General features: G+C 42.3%; 1 protein-coding gene across 2 annotated transcripts; it reads left to right on the top strand.

Moving 5' to 3' along the window:
- Positions 1–1,777: 1,777 nt before the first annotated feature.
- Positions 1,778–25,579, top strand: SHISAL1 (shisa like 1). 2 transcript variants are annotated; one of them, XM_053462729.1, is made up of 5 exons: positions 1,778–1,886; positions 11,961–12,059; positions 14,108–14,321; positions 17,702–17,977; positions 23,528–23,563. In XM_053462729.1, exons 2-5 carry the CDS (start codon positions 11,972–11,974, stop codon positions 23,538–23,540), a joined length of 591 nt encoding a protein of 196 aa, XP_053318704.1. In that variant the 5' UTR covers positions 1,778–1,886; positions 11,961–11,971; the 3' UTR covers positions 23,541–23,563. The 2 variants fall into 2 exon arrangements, with proteins under 2 accessions (XP_053318704.1, XP_053318705.1); XM_053462730.1 differs by lacking the exon at positions 23,528–23,563 and adding an exon at positions 24,852–25,579 and having other exon boundaries at positions 1,783–1,886.
- The last annotated feature ends 494 nt before the right edge of the window (positions 25,580–26,073 follow it).

Raw genomic sequence — 26,073 nt, 5'->3', positions numbered from 1 at the left:
CCGGTGGCAGAGCCAGCATTGTCTAAACAAATCCCTTCTCCCTCCCACTCCCCCTTTACAAAGGCCGCCTGAACCAATGAGCAACAATCAGCAACTTAACAATAGGGGAGATAACCTAACGGGGAGGAATAATCCTGCAGACCCTGAGAAGAAGATATAGAGAGTGTATATAGAGGCGTAAGATGTGGGATCCGGGGAGAGTGACAGATCTGCTTTAAGTTGTTGCCGCCTGGTGATGGTTTGGTGTTTTGATCCTTCGTGACAATGTGGGACGCGGCGCGTTTCGGCCTCGGGTGTATAACCCCTGCGCAGAGCCGATAGACCTCGCTGGATTCCGGGACCAGCTGGCTGCGCTCCTCGTTATCGCAGTGACGGCGGGCTGTCCTAGACAATTATTATTTCCCAGCGACTTCATATCTGGGTCATTAAATACATAAAACGCGTCGCTCCATTTACAAACGCGTCGGCCCTCCTGTGACAATCCCAGCCAATTCTGGGGGTCCCCCTCTCCCCCGCTCCCCCCCGTCTGATCCGAGCAGAAGAACCCCTAGGCATTATAATGACCTCAAAGGGCTCCCCGTCAATGTCATCCATTGGGCCACGAGGGGCCGGAGAGGGATGTGTAATAAGGGGAGATGTGATACAGGGGGGGTGCAAACACACAAAATCTGGAAAAGCCCCTTAAAAAATCTAAATTAACCCCTGACGTGCCATAAGGGGTGAGTTCCAGCACTCCCAGGGTCAACGCGTTTTGAACCCAATGTCGGATAATACCTTTTTTTTTCTTTCTCCAAATATGACGTTTCTGGAGTCAAATTTATTTTTTTTTAAAAATTTTTGTTCTTCTCCGTGAAGGTGACGGCAGGATTTTTAACCCCGTACAGGGAAGGCAGAAAGGTTAGACAGACAGACAGACACCTAGGATTATTATGGATAATCCGCTACCCTGGAGCTTCCCAGACTCACCGCCCGAGGCGGGGGTAAAAGTCATGAAAATATGTCAGATTTAATAAGAAAAAATAGTTTTTGGGTGAATTTGCGGCTCCACCTGAGAGACGTAGAAGAAGAGCATGCTTAGATAATAAAGCCTCCCCCCCCCCCGCAGCCTGGAAAGGGGAGCTGGGTTTGGAGGGGGGGAGTCTTCTAAACAATTGCCCTCCGCTCCTCATGCTGAGAAGCCGCACATTACTCAGAGTCCGACCTCTCTCAGATCCAACTCCTGGAAGACAGCCAGGGATCTGGAGTCAAGGAAAAGAGACAGACAGGAAGGAGAGGGAGGGGGAGAGAGAGAGAGAGAGAGAGAGAGAGAGAGAGAGAGAGAGCGAGCGGGAGAGAGAGAGAGAGAGCGAGCGGGAGAGAGAGAGAGAGAGAGAGAGGAAGGGGGAGAGAGAGAGAGAGAGAGAGAGGAAGAGAGAGAGAGAGAGCGAGAGAGAGAGAGAGAGAGAGGAAGGGGGAGAGAGAGAGGAAGCGGGGGAGAGAGGATGGAGTGATAGAGGAGTGGAGACCAAGTAGAGAGAGAGGGATAGGAGGAGTGTGAGGAGGAGAGGGGAGAGGCATCTGTGGAGGTGTGTTATCTTACTAGAGAAAGTGCTGGCGGAGAGAGAGAATTTGGAGACAGCAGGGACTGGGAGTTGGGGAGGTGACTGCTGCCCCCAGGACCTGGCCACCTTGCACAATCTGCCCACCAAAGCCCCCTCTGGGATGACAGGTCCTGCCTGAGACCCCCTGGACCCCCCTCGCACCGGACCCTCTGGGGATAAGAAGGAAGGACTCTGCCCCCTGCTATGGTTTGGTTTCAGATCCTTTTCGGGGAATATTTGGTGTGGGTGACGATGTCTTCACAAAGCCGCTCAGGGTCCAGGAAGAGAAGCCCCCTCAGATCCAAGGTGAGTGCCCACTCAGGGCGCATGCTGGTCAACAGGAGGCACTCAGTGTGTGTGTTTGGGGGGGTTAATCTGCTGCCAGGGTGGATGAGATGTCAGCAGGGAGTGGAGTCGCCCCACACTCAGGGGGCTTAACAGTTAACCCTTTGTTCCCCAGGTGTGGTGCATACCCAGGGTACCTGTGCCCATCACGGTCAGGATTAGCAGACCCTCCATGGAATCTGTGCCCTGAGCCACCAGGCTGACAATCTAATCCTAAACACTATGGACAGGCAGCCTGTAATCAATCTTCTGAAAAGTAGGATTATAAAAAACTATTAATATCCACAGAAAATCACATGGGATTGATGCATACGTGTTCCGGAATACACACGCAACAGCATACATAGGAGGACACAGTATAGAATCCCCACAGAACACAGCGAATGTTACATTGTATAAACACGCAGCGCACACATAACGTCCCATGCTATAGAATGTTTACAAACAGAATGCAGAGCATGTTACATTGTAACAACAGATAAACATACAAAGAACTTCACGTGTTATGGAATATATACAAGGAGTGTTCCATGGTATAGAATCCACACTCATACAACACACAGGACATTACATCATGGTAAATGACACATGCAATATATGTAGAGCACAACACGTTACATGCATGTTGAATGCACATATGGAACATTCCAGAGTGTAGGATGCCCACAGAACATACATTAAACATAACATGTCATACACGGCAGACATTATAGCCCATGGTGTGGAATATACACATTTAGCACATATCACATCACATGCTAAGGGAATGCACACAAAAATACATAGCATAGAAACACACGTGTGCGTTATTCATACAATACATACAGTGCACATACATGACATACAGAACATCATATGTTGGTCTGCGCGTATTACATACAGTAAGGCGCCCTGCACAGCTTGCACATGTGATATACATTGTAAGATCATATCTGTAACGCATGATTAGATCTTCCTATAGAGATCCAGCGGGGATTCAGCCTGCACTGCGCTCCGCGGGGGTACTCAGCACCGCTATGGGCTCTCCGGCTACCGGGGGAAAGCTCTTTGGGGCAACTTTCACTAAACAAACCCCTGCCTATCATCAGCCGCCGTGGACTGCCACTCCCAATACACTCATCCAGGAATGGGTGCTCCCCAAAAGCTGGGGGGGGCAGCTATTACGTAAGAGCGGGGCATTATAAGAGTGGAAGTTGCCCATTTGGTCGAGCTTCCAGATGGCTGGGGATGATAGGAATTGTTATCCACAGCAGTTAGAGTGTCAGTTCTTGCGTTTTTATGGGCAATCCTTGAAGTTGTTACGTTTGCGGCTGATATTCCTGTTCCGCTGGTTTTGTTTGTTATTGGAGGGACTTTATTCGGCTGGGAGTGTTGGGATTGTAGTCCGGAGCTCCTGGCCGGGGTCTGTTTTGTTTTCAGGCGGAACTTTTGCAGATTTCTCCTGTGAAGAATCAAACGCGGAATCCCGAGCAGAGCGTTACCCATCACCAGAGACTCTTTATAAAGAAACATCTAATAACCAACATCCCCCACATAGCAATGAAACAAAGTATTCCATGGAACGGAAGGAAGTTTTACTTTACGGAGAGGGTGGTAGATAAGTGGAACAGCCTCCCAGCAGAGGTGGTAGAGGGTAATACAGTGAGGGGGATTAACCATGCATGGGATAGACATACGGCTCCTGAATCTAAGACGAGACCAACGACTGATTAAGGTTTGAGTCTTTACAGCGGGAGAAACGGGCGACTAGACGGGGGCCGGATGGGGCCGATCTGCCGGCAGGTTCTGGGTTTTATGTTAAAGAGGTACCGATCTTAAAATAATTCACAAACATGTATTAGAGACACGGGAGCAGCCGTCTCAACTTCTTTTTGTTCATGGTCTTTATCAGATAAAGCTGGCTCTGCCACTGACTGCCACCAGGCTCCCTACATAGTCCCTTATTTTTAACCCAAATATCTTTAAAAAAACGTTGGGAGGGGGCGTGGCAAAAGGCGGGGAGAGAAGGGACCTGTGCCAAGAGTGGGCGGGGTTGGGGTGTGGCCACTCACACGCCTTTCAGGAACTGAGCCATGTGGCAGTTGTAACGTAGTCGGGGGCCGGTCACGGGACACTGGGGCAGCTACCCGGGACTGTACCATGAAAACCAGGATTGTTGGGGGGTATGGTTTAAGATGAATGATCTCAGAGACGGGAACGAGAAGGCGCCCGCCGGTAAAACCGCGCCGCACACCGGCAGAAACGCCTAATTGCAAATCAATATTTATTATTGATGTTCTGATTAAGTGGTGTTGAGATAAGTTGATCAATGCTAAACGTTTCCATGGCAACATCATTGATTAGTTCATTGGTGGCCTCCACGTTTCTCAGATGGTTACAAATCGCTTACACTCCAAATTTTAAAATGTAATTAAACCTGAAATTCCGTTGCACCTGCGCAGGTAGCAGCAGATACTCTTCCATCCCAGAAATTCTTACATTTTAGTGTTTTTTTAAATTTTTGGCAAATTTATCCATTTCTACAATTTTCAGCTACAGTCCCAAAATATAACCTATTTCCGCTAAATATTACTTATTTGTAATTGTATTGTTTATTTCTCACGTTCTCCTCGCTCCACCTTTTACAGCCAATCAGGTTTCACCCAAGGGGTGGAGCAATCTAATAGTAAGGGTTAATCTGAGAAACTACGTGGGGAATGTAAAGCCCCACCCACAGCCACACCCCCAACCACACCCCCAAGCTAAAAGCCCTCTCTTGCTATTTGAGATGCTGGCGCAGGTGATGGTACCGGGGCAGTTAGGTCAGATTCCGACGTGAGATAATCGCCTCGTTATTCTTCGCTGAGAACAGACGTCTGAAGAAGATTTCAATCATCTATCATTTCCAAGCCGCGGGGTAATAACCGGCTACGGTGTAAATCTGCGGCAGAGAACACTGTAATAAGGACAATAGCGTAATAATTTGTAATTATTTAGTAGTGGTAACATTGCCCTTTTCCCCAGCATTTCAGGTGTCCGCACAACAGCCCAGACCCCTCTTGGTTGGGAGGGGGTCAGAGGAGGGGTGTATTCTCGCCTAGGTCCACTAGGCCAAGGGTGGCAGTTCCAGGGGCGGCATGACCAGGTGCCTGATTGCCCTATTAGGAAAAGGGCACAACTATGATAAGGGCGGGGCTATCCGCGTATAAAGGTTGACCATGAGTACAAAGGGGCGGATAGTGGGTGTGGCCGCCAGGTATGCAGATCTGGTGCTGCAGTGGGTGGAAATGCTCGGTCTCATCATCGGCAGCCCGGTCCTGGGCAATATCCATTGACCGCTTACCATTTTCACTGACCCTCGTCAGGGGATTCTGTCTGTAGTATTTACGTAGAGTTATCTCTATTCATCTCCGCTCGTGGCTTCTCTTCCCAACACTGAATCTCTCCTTTTATTCCCGTTTTGTACGCGGGCCAAACGCGTTGTGCGTTCCAGCTGCGGATGACAGAAGGCGAGCTCAGACCATGCGTGCCTCGCAACCCCTGCCTCGTTATTCCTGACTGGCCCGTCACTCCGTCTGAATGCCGCCATTGTTTGTTTTGCTCGGGCCCCCAATCAGCTAACGTTAAAAATAAATTTTGCAAGAAATGTAATAGCAATGCAAGGGTTAAACATATGACATCATCCTAAAGAAAGTAAAACTAGTTATATTACCTATGTTTAAAGGAAGTGGGGTTGACCTTGGTCATCTTGCCCTCAGGCAGCAGCTCCAAGGGGGTAACAGTCTCGGGGCCACTTCACTAGGGATTAATTGACCCAGTGGGCAGCAGCTTTGGGGGATATAAGAGCGAGCGAATGTCCATATGACATCATGATCAGGCCCCGCCCCATAATGACATCACTGTTTAAAGGAGACACCTTCATACCATTTTAACCCAATTTGCTCGTGCTGCGAAGTCGTTCCATTTACAATAACGGGGAGTGAGCTTCTATGAACATTCAGTGTTCGGTTATAAAGCGATATATTTCCGATAGATATTGGCGGCCGGCGGCCGGGGCGCGATCGGAGGTCTCGTTCGGATGAGTTCAGTGTTTGTGAGGTCACAGATTCCTCCTCGGCTCGGTCGCGTTCAGATTGATGGAAGAGATGTGCGGCGGACTGTGATACATTTTAACAACCTGTAATAAAGTATGAAATTGGTGTAATAATAACCGAAGGCTTTCAGGACTTTATTGATTTTTCTTTCCTTGTCTGATCCTAAGTTATGAAGCTGAAATGCGTATAAAAATGATGTCTTCCGGGGGTAATAAGGAAGAAGCGTTAAAAGCTGAGGTCAGAAGGAGTTGATTCTGCATTCAGCCCCCAAAACCAACTGGTTACACCTCCTTCAATTTAATGACATCCCTTTACCTGCAGACCTGGGGGCCGCCGGTGCTGTCAGTCATGTGATATTTTGGGTGACTTTCCCGGCTCAAACACCACACTGAGCTGATGCTTTATGGCGATGCTAATGAAGTCCCTTCCTCCATAGACTTTCATTAGTCAGAGAGTCCGGCTGGGTGATTAAGACCGAGGCATTCTATTGCTCCCCACAGGCAGTATGATAAGGAGTCGGGGGTTTAGTAGATCGGGGGTCAGATAACAGAGCGAGAATCAAACAAACGGCTGATATGCAGCTGCCTGAAAACATTATATTATGGGGGCAAAAACTACAACTGGGGTAAAAAAAGAAAACATATTTTTAATCTGATATTAGGGAATAAAAGAAGGTGGAAGATCGTATTTAACCCCGCACTGCCCTGTTTAATAGAGCTGTCAAGGCTGAATTTTGATGGCCGTTGATGTTTTATTGCCCCGGGTAGAAGCTCCTTTGTTCATTAGAACCACTTTGTTCTCTCTGTTGCGCTGAACGCCCCCCGGCCGTCCGAATAACCCACTTTCCAGCATGTGAATGAATGCATGCGCGCCGTGCCGGGAATCCCACAAACTGATGGCCTTCGAGCGCCAAATCTGGGAGAGGACATTGAATATTAAACAGTTCCTAGAAACGTACAGAACGGAAATGTGAAGAATTCATTTAAAATGCGAATTCTATATATATACAAAGTAACAGAATGTTGCAGAATCGTGGAATTCCTTTTTATTGGGCTAACAGTATTTATAAGTTTCGGGGGTCTTCGCTTTACAAAGTCAAATGATTGATGGCAATAACCCCCCCCTCCATGAATGAGCTGGAAATTCTCTACTGACTCCCCTAGAATAAGTTTTTTGGGGGGTTGTGGCATATAATTAACCCCTTCTGTCCTTCCCTACAAGCTCATCATATAGAGAAGTGAGCCTTCCCCTTACGAAGTAGCCGTGACGTTTCATTGTATGAATTGGGACCACATGAGAATTCTCCCCCGATATTCTCTCGCGTGTTACATACGTGTGATGCGCAGGATACACGCAGACGAGGCGATCGTATCTGGCCGCCATTCCCGTTCCTAAGCCCAACAAGCTGTCGATTCCGCGTTACTTAATAAGCTACTGAATGCGCCGACAGCTGGTGGGATTCGGAGTGCGAACCTTTTCTTTATACCTTCTGTCGTTTTGAAGTCCTTTCCGATGTTTCCTCATCTGGCGTTATTATGTAACATTGAAGACGCTAGCGGGAAAAAAAATTTTCTTTTCAAATTCCCAAACTTCGGAAAATTTGGCCCAAAATTGCCTTTTTCCTAAATCAGACATTGAACCCTAATGTATGACGGTAATAAGAATACACCAGATACCAGTCAGTACTGCGGGCAGGGGTTAATAAACGGATGGAATTCTAGGGTCAAATATGTTACGAATTAGTTAAAAATGAGAAAAATCTTCATAAAAAAGATTATGTTTCAGTTTATGATAATGTGTATTTCGAGGAAACCGGGCACTGCTGGGAAAAGACAAAAGACTTTGCTGGGACTCTCGAGCGATTGAGAAGAGTAAATTTAAATTATATTCAACTCTCCCCAGAACTAAGGAAAGATTGTGATTGGAAGGGCAAAAAAAATGCGAAAAAAATACAGTAATATAAGATATTTTTATCTGATGCGGGGAATAAAGCACTTGCTGGAAGATCCTCTTTAGAAGATGCTATTAGTATAATCCTCGGTATGTTTGCTTGCCGTGGTCTCCCCGGTGCGGTTCCCAGTAACCCATATGGGATCTTCTATCATCTCCGCAATCTGATTACCGTCCACGTCGAGAGGCGCTTTTCTTAAGGAATTGAGAAGATTGGAATAATTCTCAGCCCCTCGGCAGGCGGTGGAGGTCTATAAATCATTGCAAATTGGTATCTGGATTAACTGTTTCCATTTAAACCAAAGCCGGGTGCACCCCGGGGGGGGGTCTGGTATCAGTAATTAAGGGAATGGGGGATTCTGGCGTTCCTTTGGCTCCGGGGAGATACGAGGCTTTGGCCAGGACGGCGCATGCGTATCATGAATTTTATTTCCCATTGGTGTACAAGGAACGGGTCAAAAGTTTAACCTTTGTGTTTTACTAAATATAATTAAATAGATGAAATGGGCACTGAATAATTTTTTAAGGGACCCTCAGACTCAATTACCCATTAAAAGTGAGATTTTCCAGGTCACTACGGGGGGGGGCTCCAGGTCGCCGGAGCGGCGGTGTGACACGCCCCCATCCCCGCCCACTTCCTTTCCAAAAATGAGGTGTTTCCCGCGACATCAGCAGGGGCCACCGGCAAGGGCGGAGCCAGAAAGATATGGAGATCAGTGATTAGCACGATAGAAGGCACCGTCCTCCATAGTTTCCTTCTAGGCCGCGCTTCATTTAAAAGTATATGTATGATGTCATAACCCAGCGCCCAAAAGTAAGGGCAGAGGTGCGGAACAGGGGAAAAAAATCCTGTTTTATTTCTGGTTCCAAAGTCTGTTAAGAGAAGCCGCGGCCCCCACCAGAAATCATTTTAACATAATTAGAAAATGATGAATGAAGAACGTGATTGGCGGCTAGAACACATAATGTTATTAGATGATATCAGTGTAATTAAGAAGCTAATTAAACGATTATCAGATCCAAGGTTGTTTCTGCACGATACCCAGAACCTTCCGGCAGATCGGCCCCATTCGGCCCCCCGTCTAGTCGCCCGTTTCTCCTGCTGTAACGACTCAAACCTTAATCAGTCGTTGGTCTCGTCTTAGATTCAGGAGCCGTATGTCTATCCCATGCATGTTTAATACCCTCACTGTATTACCCTCTACCACCTCTGCTGGGAGGCTGTTCCACTTACCTACCACTCTCTCAGTAAAGTAGAAGCTCCTTCCATTATATTAAAAAAAATCGATATATCTACAAGTCGCCTGTATGGGAGACGCGTGTCCGTTATAAACAATGTGGCTAAAACATACAAGAATCACTTGCCACGTTGCGCCACAGAAACCTTTATGTGCAAAATCTAGAAAATTCCTGTAAAATTATCGTATACAACAATTTTCAGTTTTCTTCCCAGATTTTCTTTTGGGTGAACCTGTAACTAATAACGCTCAACGGGGCAACAATTCAAAAAGGATTAGTCTTACGCTCGACTTCCAACAATCTGAGCCCCCCAGCTAATGGATTTCTCCGTGGGTTTAAATGAATTCCTAGAAATGGAAGCCGGTGCCTCAGAATAATGTATTATTGATCCCCCCCCCACGCGGAGTAGGTGCCCGGGCCATAAAGAAGGTGCCGATCGATCCGTAATAGCAATTAGCGGGATGTGGATTTCTTTTTTTATTAAAATGTTAAAAGTGACCTTCAATCCCTTTAGAATTAACAGCTTTTCCCAGTAGGGACTTTTCTTTCCCATTTATTTAAGTCACCGGGGCTAATCATCGCTTATAGCCAAACCCTATAGGGTCTTATCACCATGGTGACTAATAGAATTTTCCGGCTAATGACATCATTCCTTTTTCTTGTTTTGGTAATAAGATCATTTTTCAAACTTCGTACTTCGGCCTCCCGGCAGAAGTGGTAGAAGCTAACACACTAAGGCATACGGCTCCTGACGACTGATTAAGGTCTGGCCGGGGGCCGACGGGGGCCGATCTGCCGGCAGAGGCTATGTTTCTAATGGTATCTGGCAAACTGCTCCTCTCTCACTCAGAGACAGTAAAAAAAAGTCTGATTACGGATTTTAAGCTAAATATAGTTGTTTTTAACTAAACTGTTTGATGTTGAGTATTAAAATTAGCGTTATTTCTGTTTACTCCAATATTCCAAGAAAAATGACTAATAATCTGAGTATGCGCATTATAACGGCACCCTTTGTAGTTTATAACCGGGGTGAGTGACGTCTCCGTATACCAGAAGTGATAAAACAAACAAGGAAAACATTCAAATCGAAGAATTTGTCCGAATATAAAATCATGGCGGATACGGGGAGCATGTATTATATATGTGGTAGAAGGTAATAGGGTGATGGACGGCCGATAGAATGTCCTACCTGTAATCTTAAGGATATCCCTAATCCCTACACACAGAATACTTGGTTCTGATTGGTTAAACCAGTCTTCTAGAGCAGGAAGTTGTTTTTAATTGGTGATCACCAATGTTTGAGAGCAGGAAGTTGTTTCTAATTGGTCATAACAGGCCTGGGGAACAGAATGTTCGATGTGATTGGTAATACTAGACTTCTAGAGCAAGACGATTGTTCTAATTGGTGGCCACAGACTTCTAGAGCAGAGAGTTGATTTTAATTGGTGACATCGGATTTGTAGAACAGGAAGTTGGCTCTAATTGGTCATACCAGACACGGATAACAGGAAGTTCGATGTTTGTTCAAATTGGCAATACCAGGCTAGTAGAGTGTTTGGTGGTACCAGACTTGTGGAATAGGAAGTAGGTTCTTATTGGTGAGCCCAAAGTTCTAGTGCAGGAGGTTGGTTCTAATTGGTGAAATCGGATTTGTAGAACGGGAAGTTGGCTGTAATTGGTGATATCAGAACCGGAGAACAGGAAGTTTGATATGATTGGTGATGTCATACTTCTAGAATAACTTCTAACTGGTGATACCAGACCCGGGGAACAGGAAGTTGATTCTTGCTGATTATTACTCCAATAATTGTGTAGTTTAATATAAACCGGGCTGAATATGGTTAAAATGAGTAAAATTTAGAAAAAAAAAACCTGACTTCAGGAATATGAAATGTGGTCCTGGTTATCCCATCCATCGTCCACCGAGGAAGCTCAGGTACCAATGTAACCATCAAACATTTTCGACTGGAAACAAATCATTTGATTGATGGAACCCCGCGCATGAACCTTAACCGAGGTTTGTAACGCAAAACGCGTATTTAGAATTTTCTCCGGCTTTTACGTCCCCACCTTGTCTGCAGAATAAGAAATGCCGATCTGATATACTCGGGAGACGCAGGAGGGTAATTCCTTCCAAGCCGGCTGATTGATGGAATATCCAGGAGGAGACTTGAGAGAACAAAATCAAAAGAATATCATTTTTCCTTCCAACGTAAACAGAATTCTAATTTTGTTTAATGGAATTCTTGATTTCGATTCTTTATTTTATTTTCTTTTTTTATTTTTATTTTTTTACTAGAAACAGATGTTGGCTTCCATAATCAAGTAGATAAAATACCAAGAGCCAATACTAGAAAAAAAAAAGACTATTTAACAGCAAGGGGTATTTTAATATAAATATATATATATTGACAATTACAGTTTATAATTTTATTATATATTTATTATATTATTATATTTATTTATTTTATTATTTTTAGTTTATGTTCTCTATATCGGCTATTAAAGGAATAATTACTTTTATAATAAAATGTCCAGCTGTAGATTCCACGATTTGTAGATCTGGAATCACCTGCTAGATAGGCGTTAAGGTAGAAGAGCAGCAGAGTCTTCTAAGCATACCTCCCAACTGTCTCGAAATTCCAATTTGTCATGTGAAAGGCACCAGGAAGTTATATATATTTTTCTGAATTTTTTCACCGACGAGATTTTGTGTCAAACCAGAATCGGTCAAATTTCAACCCAAACCATGCCGTTTTGTGTTTTTTTTCAGGTAATTCTCTAATGGACGGATGTGACCAAAAGATGACTGGCTGGGCGAACCAACCCCTGAATATCCTGATCTTACTATTCTTAGTGATGTCTTCAAAAGGTAAATGGGACGCCACGCTACACAGAGAGGGGACGTTTCCACAATATTGAGTTATTTGGTGAATTTCAGGAAATGACAGAAACGGACGGTTTAATAAAGCGGGCTTTGTTACAGCAAACATGACCCATTTCCTTTAGTAACTGAAAGGACCTCTTCTGGTCTCTTTGGGACTCTGGAGGGTTTTCTTACCTGATGACCCCGACCTGTAGTCGCTTATTGATCCCGCTGACCCCTTTATGAGACACGTCAGATGTTAAAATGATCTCCCATCTCCAAGCTCTTGGAAGGTCAAGGGAAGGTCAAGGGAGTCATACAAAGAGTTAAAAAAGGAGAACGTTAATGGTGGTCAGCGTCATCATGGTCCCACCTGTATATTTTATTACTACAGGGACCCAATTCACTGCTCCGGAGCTTAAATGTCCATGGCCTTCACCCTCAGTTAGTATCTCTAATTCGCATTTGCAGAAAGCATCAGCTTACTGTGGAAAACAAAAGAATGGCTCAGTCTTAATCACCCAGTCGGACTCTCTGACTAATGAAAGTCTATGGAGGAACGGACTTCATTAGCATTGCCATAAAGCGTCAGCTCAGTGTGGTGTTTGAGCCGGGAAAGTCACCCCAAATATCACATGACTGACAGCGACGGCGGCTCCAGGTCTGCAGATAAAGGGAGTTTATTGGGATAAAACCAGGTCTCCGTTGTCTCCAACGTGTGCAATTGGCTGGGCTATAATTAAAATCAAATAAATCGCCTGCTTTCTGTTCTGTAAAATTAATTCTGCGTCTGTCGGCTTCATTCTTTCCCCATTTGGATATCAGATGAAAAAAAAGCAGTCTTGCCAGGATATTTTCAGAAACAGGCTGTTTTCAAAGGTTTTCTTTTCCCAAAGTGCTCAGAAACTCATTTTCTTTCATTCCAGAGTAAAACGAATACGATCCGGGGTTCTGTGATCAAACAAAACTTTGATGTTGAGATAGCGCCAGCAGATTCCGTAGCGCTGTTACAGTAGGGGACAGCGCAAAATGAACAATAACATAATAACTGACAATACAATGTATCCCGGTAACACTTACTGCTACAGAAGGAGAAGAGGACCCTGCTCCTAGGAGCTTACAATCTATTAGGAGGAATGAAACAGGAATGAAGGTGGTGGCCGGAGATCCTGAGGGTGAGGAGGACGCGGGGTATTTTCGGGATGCAGGTCGAGGGTATTAGGAGGGCAGGTTCTTAGCTCAGTTGAACAGGTGGGTTTTTTTAGTTTTTTTAGTGAAAAGTTAACCTTAGAAAAAGGTCTCTTTAAGAAAAAAGTATCCGTTGGAAATAAACGATCGGATTCTCTGTTTATTTTTCACTTTCTCTCCTTTTCACCCCAAAAATAATAGCCTTGATGATCATTGAAAAGCCATGCGGCTGCGTCATTGGCTTCTCTCCAAGGCTGCTTTGGATGAGGTCGTTACTTTAATATCCTACTAATGGGTGACGAAGGTCAGTCGTTTAACGCTTCACAATACGGCTCATTAATCATAACGGCCGCCTGTCTTACTCCGCAAGGAGAGACGTTACAGATCCGGCGACAGACAACAGAACCTCTCCGCTCCGACGTATCCATTCACAATGCAGATCCAGGCACGGATAAGCTGTCCTTCCACTGCCACGTTAGAAGCTCATCAGAGGAGCGACACAATGTAACCTTCAATAAATCCAATGCCGTTACTTTATCCAACCAGAATCAAATATATCATGGGGGGAGAAGAAGAAGGAGTCGGCGCCAGACTGCGTAACCAAGAAAATCGGCCCCTTCACGCTGAGATTGGGGCAAAAACTCCATGAGAGTTGCCAGCTATGGATATAAAATATCTATGTTTTTGAAAAAATGCAAATAATTAGGAAACACTATTTTTACATTTTATGTAATATTTATTATTCTATTATATTTATGTTCAACTGTTAATATGATGCAGTGTAAAAAACGACCATAATCTATAAAAATACAATTTTTTTAATAAATCATAAATAAATTCTGCTTTTTCCCCCCCTCCCCTTTCAGCCTCTTCTGGACATTTTCGGGTTTGCGAACCATACACAGATCACAAAGGCCGCTACCACTTCGGTTTCCACTGCCCGCGCCTTTCCGACAATAAATCGTACATCCTGTGCTGTCACCATAACAACACGGTATTCAAATACTGCTGCAACGAGACCGAGTTCCAGAATGTTATGCAGATGAACCTCACGTTGGGCGCGGACGGATACATGCATAAGTAAGTACCTTCCGATCCGACGGACACGGCAGCCCAGAGCCCTCGTTCTGTACCATTATCATACCGCCCAATAATCCATTTTCATAGGACAGTCCTGATTTTCAGACAGTGTCCCACTTTAGCAGGTAGCCGGATTTATGGGCCTGTTCAGGGATCCTCCGATGTCTCCTGACTGGCAAGGAAGAGTTAAAAATTCAGTGGAGTTGTGCAGGGAGGGCTGGCACCTTCTGTGCCAGGGGGCAAATAAAGCCAAGTGGCACCATCAGCTCCTTGCTGCCCTAAAATATGCACTGGCACACATATGTACTCACAGTGAAACACTGACGATAACACACATACACATGCTTACAACACATACTTACAACAACAAACTTACACTTACACGTACACATTCATGCTCACACGTACACATTCATGCTCACACGTACACATTTATGCTGACACACAAACACTTACACCTACACACCTATGTTAACACGCAAGCACTTACACCTAAACACCCATGGTAACACGCAAAAACATACACCTAATTCATAACACACATATGCTTACACACACACATTCATGCTCACATACACTTACTCATTTACACACATTTATACATATATTCATACATACTCCCTCCCTTACCCAATCACTCACTTCCTCCTTCTTGCACCCCCCTTAACTCACTGGCAGCCTTTTCTCTGATTACCGGCACACTTGTTGCGCAACGGACTCCCTATGCTGGTCCAAAATTGTTTACAAAGGGCCGGTCCAGTTAGGACCAACATTTTTTTTTGGACTGGCCCAAGAGGCAATTGCTCCACCTGCCCCTCAGGCCGCCCATCCCTGGAGGTTGGCGCTACTGCAGCTCCCATATGGCCATCATGTGGCACTAGCTTCACAAAGCCATGCCTCCCGCCCCGCCCACTCTTAGGACTAACTCCACCCACCCAACTCTGCCCTTCCCCACCTCTTGCCACACCCCCAACCCAGACTTCCTGCTTTGGACACTGAAATGTTGTGGGGGTGGTTGCATTATGTCATAATGTTATTATCTTATTATTGAATGTTGTTGTAATATTGTAGCCGATTTTTTAATAAAATATAATAAAAATAATAATTTTACAAATGGGTTACAAAGAAGTGATTTTGGTGGGGAAAAAAATACTTTCCCTGCTTTTAATTGAAACAAAAAGCTATTCAATGAAACACATTTTCTATCCCTGATGTCAGAAGATATTAACGATTGCATTTTGTTTTGGTAAATAATAGAATTCGGTCCCCGTGTGACGCCGTTTGCATGAAGACGCATTAGGCGCCCGTCTGCTGCGCGGGGATTATGTCTGTTTCGTATGCAGATGAATAATAATAACACACATTTTACATGCATGAAATAAAGCTAATTTCCATTTCCTGAATCCAATTATTACAATTTATGAATACATTCTAAAATCCATCCATTAGCCCGTTGCCATGGAAACCGTGGCAAGCCATAACGAGCACAGAAGAGCCCCCCTCCAGACAGAAGCAAATGTATTGTATTCTTTCCATGAACTTCTCTTCCATTGTCTAATACCCAGAATCAGGGACTGTAGAAGATCAGATACATAAGTGGAACAGCCTCCCAGCAGAGGTGGTAGAGGGTAATACAGTGAGGGGATTAAACATGCATGGGATAGACATACGGCTCCTGAATCTAAGACGAGACCAACGACTGATTAAGGTTTGAGTCTTTACAGCAGGAGAAACGGGAGACCAGACGGGGGCCGGATGGGGGCCGATCTGCCGGCGCGTTCTGGGTTACTTTCTAAATAAAAGTTGTATATTCGGGGTTCTCGGCAGGGATAATTTATGGGCGGCACGTGGCTGGTGAGAGACCCCCTAAGGGTTATTTACATATTTCGAAAAATAGGTCAAACCATTCAACTGACAAAAAAAGCCGCATTTTCATATAAATTTAGTTGACAAATTTATTCCAAATTTCCCAGCGTTCCAGGAGTTTATTATTATTATTATTATTATTTATTTTTCCCTCCTCCTCTCTCGATTTATTCTTCTTCTTCTTCACTGGAATGAAAAGAAGAACGGAGCGCATCGATGGCGTTCTGCGGCGGCGCTTCACGCGGCTCCAATTAAATCTCCATCAGAAGCAGATGTTATTTACTAGAAGCAGATGGGGATCCCACAGGCAGGGCGATGAATAAAGATTCGGGGAGAGTCTTCATTCACACAGAACCGTGTTTGTTTTACGCGCCGCTTTTAATTGGCAGATCCTCGCAAACAAACGATTTTCCGCGACTCCACAGATTAAATCACTTCTGATGCGCCATAAATCTGGTTTTCTGGGACCCTTTTTGCCCCGGTCGGTTGTCTGGCGCTAGTAACATAATAACAGATGTTGGCTCCATAGTCCAGATAGCGGCGTGATAGAAATGGTTAATTTTATTTGCGGTAATAATGTATCCTGTATTTAGAATGTTCTATTTCCCGGGAATTCTATTTAGCGAGGTATCCAGCGGAGCGGCGGCCCCCGCTTGGGTGATCTGGCCCACCGGTGTGCTGTTGCTGATCTCTCCAATTGGCCCATTTATCATACGGACGTTGCGCCGAATGCTTCTCGGAGCGTTTGGCTATGATGTCATACCCCAGCACCATGTAGTGAAGATGGCGGCTTCAGAGGGGTAAATACACCTTAGGTGCCCAGGACAACATGACAGGCAGTGCCAGGACATCCCCCCCTGGTTAATTGGCTACATTGACCCTGGGGGGCTGAAGGAGAGTTGGAGGAAGGGGCAGGGGTCCCAGGGGCTTTATAAGCCGTAGGCAAAAGGACTTGGACCTCTTTTCCAGAAGAAAACAGCGACCCACCGTGCTACACCGGCCTACGGTATATTTATGATCGGCAGGTATTGGGGGGGGGTCTGCACTGGAGCCCGGGCTGTATTGACAGAAAAATGGGGGTCCTGGTGCTGGGGGGCAATCCCCGTAGGTGGGGTCCCTGGGCATACACTACTGTACCAAGAACGCCAGCATGTGATAACCAACGATGATGAAGAAGATTTAGATCTGCGCTGATCTCTCTCGGGATCTTCTGAGTTTATGTTGTTTATCTGCGTTAGATGCTATGCTGTATATATAATATATGTTGTTTTTTTTTGTTTTGTTATACAGTTGCAGTTGTGTTTCATTAAACACTTTAGTATCTTCACTTGTGTATTTGTGTTGTTTTTGTGGATTGGGAGGGATTTGAGACTCTGAATCTTTATCGCTATTTCTTGACTATAAATTATAAATATAATCATATATATCATATTATAATATAAGTCATTATAAATGTTACATTTTGCTTCTTTACATGCTTTGTGTTACATTGTATATTTTTATTTTTTTTACAGTAATTACAGTGCCCTGGTTGGCGTCTGGATCTATGGATTTTTCGTACTGGTCTTACTGGTCCTGGATCTTATGTATTATTCCGCAATGAACTTTGAGTTTTGCAAGCTGTACCTGACCAGGTGGGGGATACAAAGCAAATGGATGAGACCGAGACAGAGAGAGTGGGAGACGGCGAGACAGGAGCCGTGCCAGCCGCAGGCCGCGCACGCCGTGCACACGCTGAAAGGAGACGCCGTCAGCCCAACGCTGATGGCCTTCCAGACGTCCAGAGCTTGGTAAGGAGACTCCATTCTAAAAGAATCCTCCATGCGGGTCGTTCTGACCTAGAAAACAAAGGCATGACATTTAAAATGTAAAATAAATTAAATTTATTAAAATTAAATTCAATTTTTTTCTTTTACAAAACCATGTGCCATAAATAAATTTTAAAAAAAAACACAAAACTGCATTAATATAAAATCGCCATTTTATTAGGGCCTGAATATTAGTAGAAAAAAATAATAAAAAAGGAAAAAATAACATTCATCATGAATTTTTTATATTATTTATTCACTTTATTACTTTATTTTACTTACATAATTAAAAAACACAATTTATATTTTTCGTGGATTTATCAGTAAATTTTAGTAAATAAAAAAAATGAGATTTTTTTTATATAACAAAAAATAAGCAGTTTTATCTTTTTCCCGTTTTTGAGGGTTGTGGGTCTTTCTACGCTTTATATTTACACGTTCCGTTCGGTTTACGATGTTAATGGCTTCTTGGCAAATAATGGATTATATGCAAAAACTTGTCTAAAGGAATCTTCAAGGGAACAAAACTATTTGATCTGCAATAATTAACTTGGAAGGAAGTCTAGGGAGCTGCCAAGGAATTATCTGGGGCATATTATTATTCTTTTTAGAAAAAAAAAATATTCCGCTGAACAATTCTTAAAGCATTCGGCAAATTTATTCCCAGACTTTCTTATATAATATATAATATATATAATATTAACATAGTGCTAAATCCCCCCGGCCCCTCGTCTTAGCCCAAACGGTGATACATTTTTAAAATGTAGCAAGCGTGATGGTTCCTGGGAGAACGGCGTCGCGGAAAACACGTGGATTCCGTATTTGGGTCGATTTACGTGATCTATAGCCTACGTTGGGGATAGAAATGGCTTTTAAACTTCTTTTTAAAATTTAAATAAACGGATTGGGGAAAGAGATATAATCTACGTAAAGGAGGAGGAAGAAGACTAGTAACTATCATTGGGGGCAGAAGGCCAGAAAAACCATCCGCTTAAAAATTTGTAGTGCGCAGAAGCCAATTGAAAAGGACTGATTTTAAAACAAAATGGAAGCATAGAAAGGATCGAGCATGGGGACAAATGCTTAAAGTCTATCTTCTCTATATAGTGTTCCTGATTTTTTATTTGGAGCAGAGTAATTGCAGCCATTATCATTTACACGTAGCCCCACCCATTTCTCAATTTACTCCACCCACTTTGTCCATATTGCACCCATTATAGTCATGCCACACCCATTATTATTAATGAAATGCATTCCTGGATTTAGCCTTTGCTTTTTTATAACTAGTATCAGATAAAGAATATTCATTTAAAAATATTGGTCTGGTTTCTTTTTTTTTTTACCCCAGTTGTAGTTTTTGCCCCATAATATAAAGTTTTCAGGCAGCTGCATATCAGCCGTTTGTATGATTCTCGCTCTGTTATCTGACCCCCGATCTACTAACCCCCCGACTCCTTATCATACTGCCTGTGGGGAACAATAGAATGACTCAGTCTTATTCATTCGGCTGGACCCTCTGATAAATGAAAGTCTATGGAGGAACGGACTTCATTTGCATCGCCATAAAGCATCAGCTCAGTGTGGTGATTGAGCCAGGAAAGTCACCCAAAATATCACATGAACGGCAGCGATGGCGGCTCCAGGTCTGCAGATAAAGGGAGTTTATTGGAACAAAATGAGATAAAACAATTTAGAAAGTAGCAGTTTAAATAACGCATGCATCAAAACAAGGAAACGCCGGTTTATGAAATGGTTAAAATACCCGTGGCTGGAGATGAGTTTTCTTATGTAACCTTTATAAGTATTCTGGCATTTCTTTTCACTCTAACCCCATATGGCTTCCACCGCATGAAACAGAATATTTAATGGTCGCTGAGGGAACGGGCAGAATATTTCATGTGTTTGTTTCAGAAAAAAAATAGCAAAAACAAGAAAATAAGAGTAGAGTAAATGATATAATGCAGACCCGGAATGAGGAGCCAGCTGGCAGCGTTCCGGCTTTCATGGGGCAAAAGAAGTGGCTTCCAAGAGGAGAGCTCTGTGCCCCAGCGGTTTAATGGGATGTTTTATACGGGCCGGAGAGTATATAATATATAATATGAGGAATATACAGGGATATAACGGGTTATAAGGACGGGATTAGTTATACGGGGAGAGTATATAATATATAATATGAGGAATATACAGGATATAATAACGGGTTATAAGGACGGGATTAGTTATACGGGGGGAGAGTATATAATATATAATATGAGGAATATACAGGATATAACGGGTTATAAGGACGGGATTAGTTATACGGGGGGAGAGTATATAATATATAATATGAGGAATATACAGGATATAACGGGTTATAAGGACGGGATTAGTTATACGGGGGGAGAGTATATAATATATAATATGAGGAATATACAGGATATAACGGGTTATAAGGATGGGATTAGTTATACGGGGGGAGAGTGTATAATATATAATATGAGATATATATACAGGATATAACGGGTTATAAGGATGGGATTAGTTATACGGGGGGAGAGTATATAATATATAATATGAGGAATATACAGGCTATAACGGGTTATAAGGACGGGATTAGTTATACGGGGGGAGAGTATATAATATATAATATGAGGAATATACAGGGATATAACGGGTTATAAGGACGGGATTAGTTATACGGGGGAGAGTATATAATATATAATATGAGGAATATACAGGGATATAACGGGTTATAAAGACGGGATTAGTTATACGGCCGGAGAGTATATAATATATAATATGAGGAATATACAGGATATAACGGGTTATAAGGACGGGATTAGTTATACGGCCGGAGAGTATATAATATATAATATGAGGAATATACAGGATATAACGGGTTATAAGGACGGGATTAGTTATACGGGGGGAGAGTATATAATATATAATATGAGGAATATACAGGATATAACGGGTTATAAGGACGGGATTAGTTATACGGGGGAGAGTATATAATATATAATATGAGGAATATACAGGGATATAACGGGTTATAAGGACGGGATTAGTTATACAGGCCGGAGAGTATATAATATATAATATGAGGAATATACAGGGATATAACGGGTTATAAGGACGGGATTAGTTATACGGGGGAGAGTATATAATATATAATATGAGGAATATACAGGGATATAACGGGTTATAAGCATGGGATTAGTTATACGGGGGGAGAGTATATAATATATAATATGAGGAATATACAGGGATATAACGGGTTATAAGGACGGGATTAGTTATACGGCCGGAGAGTATATAATATATAATATGAGGAATATACAGGATATAACGGGTTATAAGGACGGGATTAGTTATACGGGGGGAGAGTATATAATATATAATATGAGGAATATACAGGATATAACGGGTTATAAGGACGGGATTAGTTATACGGCCGGAGAGTATATAATATATAATATGAGGAATATACAGGGATATAACGGGTTATAAGGACGGGATTAGTTATACGGGGGGTGTATATAATATATAATATGAGGAATATACAGGATATAACGGGTTATAAGGACGGGATTAGTTATACGGCCGGAGAGTATATAATATATAATATGAGGAATATACAGGGATATAACGGGTTATAAGGACAGGATTAGTTATACAGCCGGAGAGTATATAATATATAATATGAGGAATATACAGGGATATAACGGGTTATAAGGACGGGGTTATACGGCCGGAGAGTATATAATATATAATATGAGGAATATACAGGATATAACGGGTTATAAGGACGGGATTAGTTATACGGGGGGAGAGTATATAATATATAATATGAGGAATATACAGGGATATAACGGGTTATAAGGACGGGATTAGTTATACGGGGGGAGAGTGTATAATATATAATATGAGGAATATACAGGGATATAACGGGTTATAAGGACGGGATTAGTTATACGGCCGGAGAGTATATAATATATAATATGAGGAATATACAGGAGATAACGGGTTATAAGGACGGGATTAGTTATACGGATGGAGAGTATATGATATATAATATGAGGAATATACAGGATATAATGGGTTATAAGGACGGGATTAGTTATACGGGCTGGAGAGTATATAATATATAATATGAGGAATATACAGGAGATAACGGGTTATAAGGACGGGATTAGTTATACGGATGGAGAGTATATGATAGATAATATGAGGAATATACAGGGCTATAACGGGTTATAAGGACGGGATTAGTTATACGGCCGGAGAGTATATAATATATAATATGAGGAATATACAGGGATATAACGGGTTATAAGGACGGGATTAGTTATACGGGGGGGAGAGTATATAATATATAATATGAGGAATATACAGGGATATAACGGGTTATAAGGACGGGATTAGTTATACTGGGGGGGAGAGTATATAATATATAATATGAGGAATATACAGGATATAACGGGTTATAAGGACGGGATTAGTTATACAGTCGGAGAGTATATAATATATAATATATAATATGAGGAATATACAGGATATAACGGGTTATAAGGACGGGATTAGTTATACGGCCGGAGAGTATATAATATATAATATGAGGAATATACAGGATATAACGGGTTATAAGGACGGGATTAGTTATACGGGGGGAGAGTATATAATATATAATATGAGGAATATACAGGATATAACGGGTTATAAGGACGGGATTAGTTATACGGGGGGAGAGTATATAATATATAATATGAGGAATATACAGGATATAACGGGTTATAAGGACGGGATTAGTTATATGGCCGGAGAGTATATAATATATAATATGAGGAATATACAGGATATAACGGGTTATAAGGACGGGATTAGTTATACGGCCGGAGAGTATATAATATATAATATGAGGAATATACAGGATATAACAGGTTATAAGGACAGGATTAGTTATACGGCCAGAGAGTATATAATATATAATATGAGGAATATACAGGGATATAACGGGTTATAAGGACGGGATTAGTTATACGGCCGGAGAGTATATAATATATAATATGAGGAATATACAGGATATAACGGGTTATAAGGACGGGATTAGTTATACGGCCGGAGAGTATATAATATATAATATGAGGAATATACAGGATATAACGGGTTATAAGGACGGGATTAGTTATACGGGGGGAGAGTATATAATATATAATATGAGGAATATACAGGATATAACGGGTTATAAGGACGGGATTAGTTATACGGGAGAAAGTATATAATATATAATATGGGATTATTGTAATGTTACTATCCGTGCTCAGTGACAGCGATACAAAGTCTTCCATTTTCTACAAATACTAGACGTTTTTCTATTGCTTATATTGACGATTTTGCCAAAATATATTAAAAAGTTTGCCACGACGAGTGTCGAGATCGGCCGCGCGCGTCGCCAGGATAATTAATCCCCATTATTTCGCGGAGTAAACTTCATTTAATATTTTCATTGTATTCAGGCCGTTAAACTGAGATCTATTTCTTGGGTTTTTGCAGTCTCCAGGCTTGAGGGACAGAACCCCACGGCAGAAGGTAATTAATTAACGACATAATTGATGTAGCGACGGCGCGATGTTCTGCGGAGAACGGCATATCATTATTATATTAAGATTTAATGTTCCATCTCGCCTTCGTTTATTTTAGTAATTTAAATGACGCGAGTACTGGAGAGGGGCCTGGATTATTGCATTAGTTAGGAATTAATGTTTGGACTCGATAGTTACTATTCTCGTCATTCGAGTTTTTAAAGGTGATCAATTTTCAAAATTGATTTGAATAGGACGGCAGATCGGCCTCATCCGGCCCCCGTCTATTCGCCCGTTTCTCCTGCTGTAAAGACTCAAACCTTAAATCAGTCGTTGGTCTCGTCTTAGATTCAGGAGCCGTATGTCTATCCCATGCATGTTTAATACCCTCACTGTATTACCCTCTACCACCTCTGCTGGGAGGCTGTTCCATTTCTACCACCTTCTCAGTAAAGTAAAACATCCGAAGGACCAATGTTGGGATGTCTTTTGAGCAAAATCTGTAAAATTTGGGAAAAAAATATATTTTCAAACAAAAATGATAGAATTCTTGGAACCCGGCCTCTCCGCCCAGAGGGGTTGGAATTAGCATTTTTTGAGTTTTGAGTATCTCGTACATCAAAGGACCTCGAGGCTCTTCACGGTCGGACTGATGTTGTAGTTTCTGAGTGATGGAGCCCAAAACCATCAGGGGTAGAATTCCAGTGCAGAGGAGGGGCAATTGCATGTCCGCTTACCGTTCTCTACTCCGATGGGGCAATCCGCCCTCTCCGGTGTTAACCCATCATTCTAGTTACCCCGCGGCCAATAAGACCTTCCAGGGCATAAAAGACAAAGAACTCTCCTTGTTGAAGACATCGAGATGCGTATTTCTCTTTCAAAAATGTAACAATCCGGAATTAACGCGTAAAATAAAACCACTCTACATTTACGATGAATTCGGAACGTTGCGTCCAGCGATGGAACCTTTTCTCTTATCTATATATATATATTCTATTATTTGTTGCCACCTCCAGATGTGACCCCCCCCCAATCAGGTCTGGCATCCGCCCATAGAAACACAACAAGGGGTTAATGACACAAACGACCTCTAAAGTACCCAGAGGGTGCGATATAACACACATTGTCGCATCAATATCTTTACCCCCCCCTCTCGATTCTTTATTGCTAAATTCGACCCGTTTTGTTTGCATCTCCTCGAGGTCCGGAAAAAAAGCTTTTTTTCCGCTTAAATGAAACCCGTTCTGGTGCTTTTTTTGGGGAGAGTTTAATGACTTTTCTGATTTCTCTTTCAGAAACAAGCGCAGTGCCTAAAGACGCCGGGAGATTAACACCCACGTGAAATCGCTCGACAGCTCAGGCAAGCGAAACCCTGCCGCTGAAGGAGGACTCAAGGAGACGGAGGCGTTAGAGCCGCCGCCGAGGGTTCCCAGAGAACGACAAGACGGTCAGACGACGGACTTTCTAACTCTGTAAGCAATATTTTTGTCTCTAGCTTAAGAAGATTTTTTTCCTTTTTTTTCTCCTTTTTTTTTTCTAAAAAAAAAAAAAAGCAAAGTAACCTCCAATAAAAAGAATGATGGAGCAAACAAGACGTTCCGACGCGGATCGAGCACGGACAATCTAAAAAAAAACAAAAAACAGCAGTGGAACCCGATTTTTCTGCCTTCTTTCGCCATTATTGGAAGAATAGAACATACCTAAAGTGTTGCATCATCAGGGTAATAAGTAGGAACATTCCAGAATTAACTGGTTAATAATCCTGTTATTTACCAGAATGACATGTTTTTTTTTTCTTGCTCAGCACAATATCCACAATATATTTTTTTCTCATTCCAGATCAGGCTTCCTCCGTAAAAAAAAAAAAAAAACACCCATTTTTTTTTCCCGCACACTGTATTAAACCGCAAGTGCCGTATTTAACGCATCACACGTGTCATGGATGGTTTTAGGCTATTTCCTTAACGTGGATCTGTCCCCTTAGGAAAAAAAACATAATAACTTAAATATTTCTATACATTCATTTAAACAAAAAAAAAAAAGTAGTAAAAATTTTTTGGAAATATTTAGATTTAGGAGAAGCTGCAGCTCCAGGGCTGCAGCCCACCACCTAGTTCTCTAGACCAATTATAGAATTAAAATATATATTTAAAAAAATTAGGTCAAATATATATGTAAATAAGTGTATTATTAAAAATATGTTAAAAAAAATAAACATTTTCACAGTTTTCCTTATGAAAACTCCCAAAAGGAGACGATTAATGTAATATTTTCATGGAGCTGACAGCGCGGGAGGGGCCGAGATGCTCCGTATAATATTTATAGAGGAATGATGTAACGCGCGATATAAAGTAACCTTCGCCTCGTCCTGTTTTGCTTTGGAAACCGACTTTGAGTAACTTAAGAAAGTCTTCAGCCAGTGATTTTTTTTTAAAAAAAATTATTTATTTTTAGAATTAAATAGGAATTTAATTGGGACATTTTTGTCAAATTAACAAAATATGTTTGCAAATGAAA

Source organism: Spea bombifrons, chromosome 4 (assembly GCF_027358695.1).
Source record: "Spea bombifrons isolate aSpeBom1 chromosome 4, aSpeBom1.2.pri, whole genome shotgun sequence".
Classification (NCBI taxonomy): Eukaryota; Metazoa; Chordata; class Amphibia; order Anura; family Pelobatidae; genus Spea; species Spea bombifrons.
This window is presented reverse-complemented; position numbering and strand designations above follow the sequence as displayed.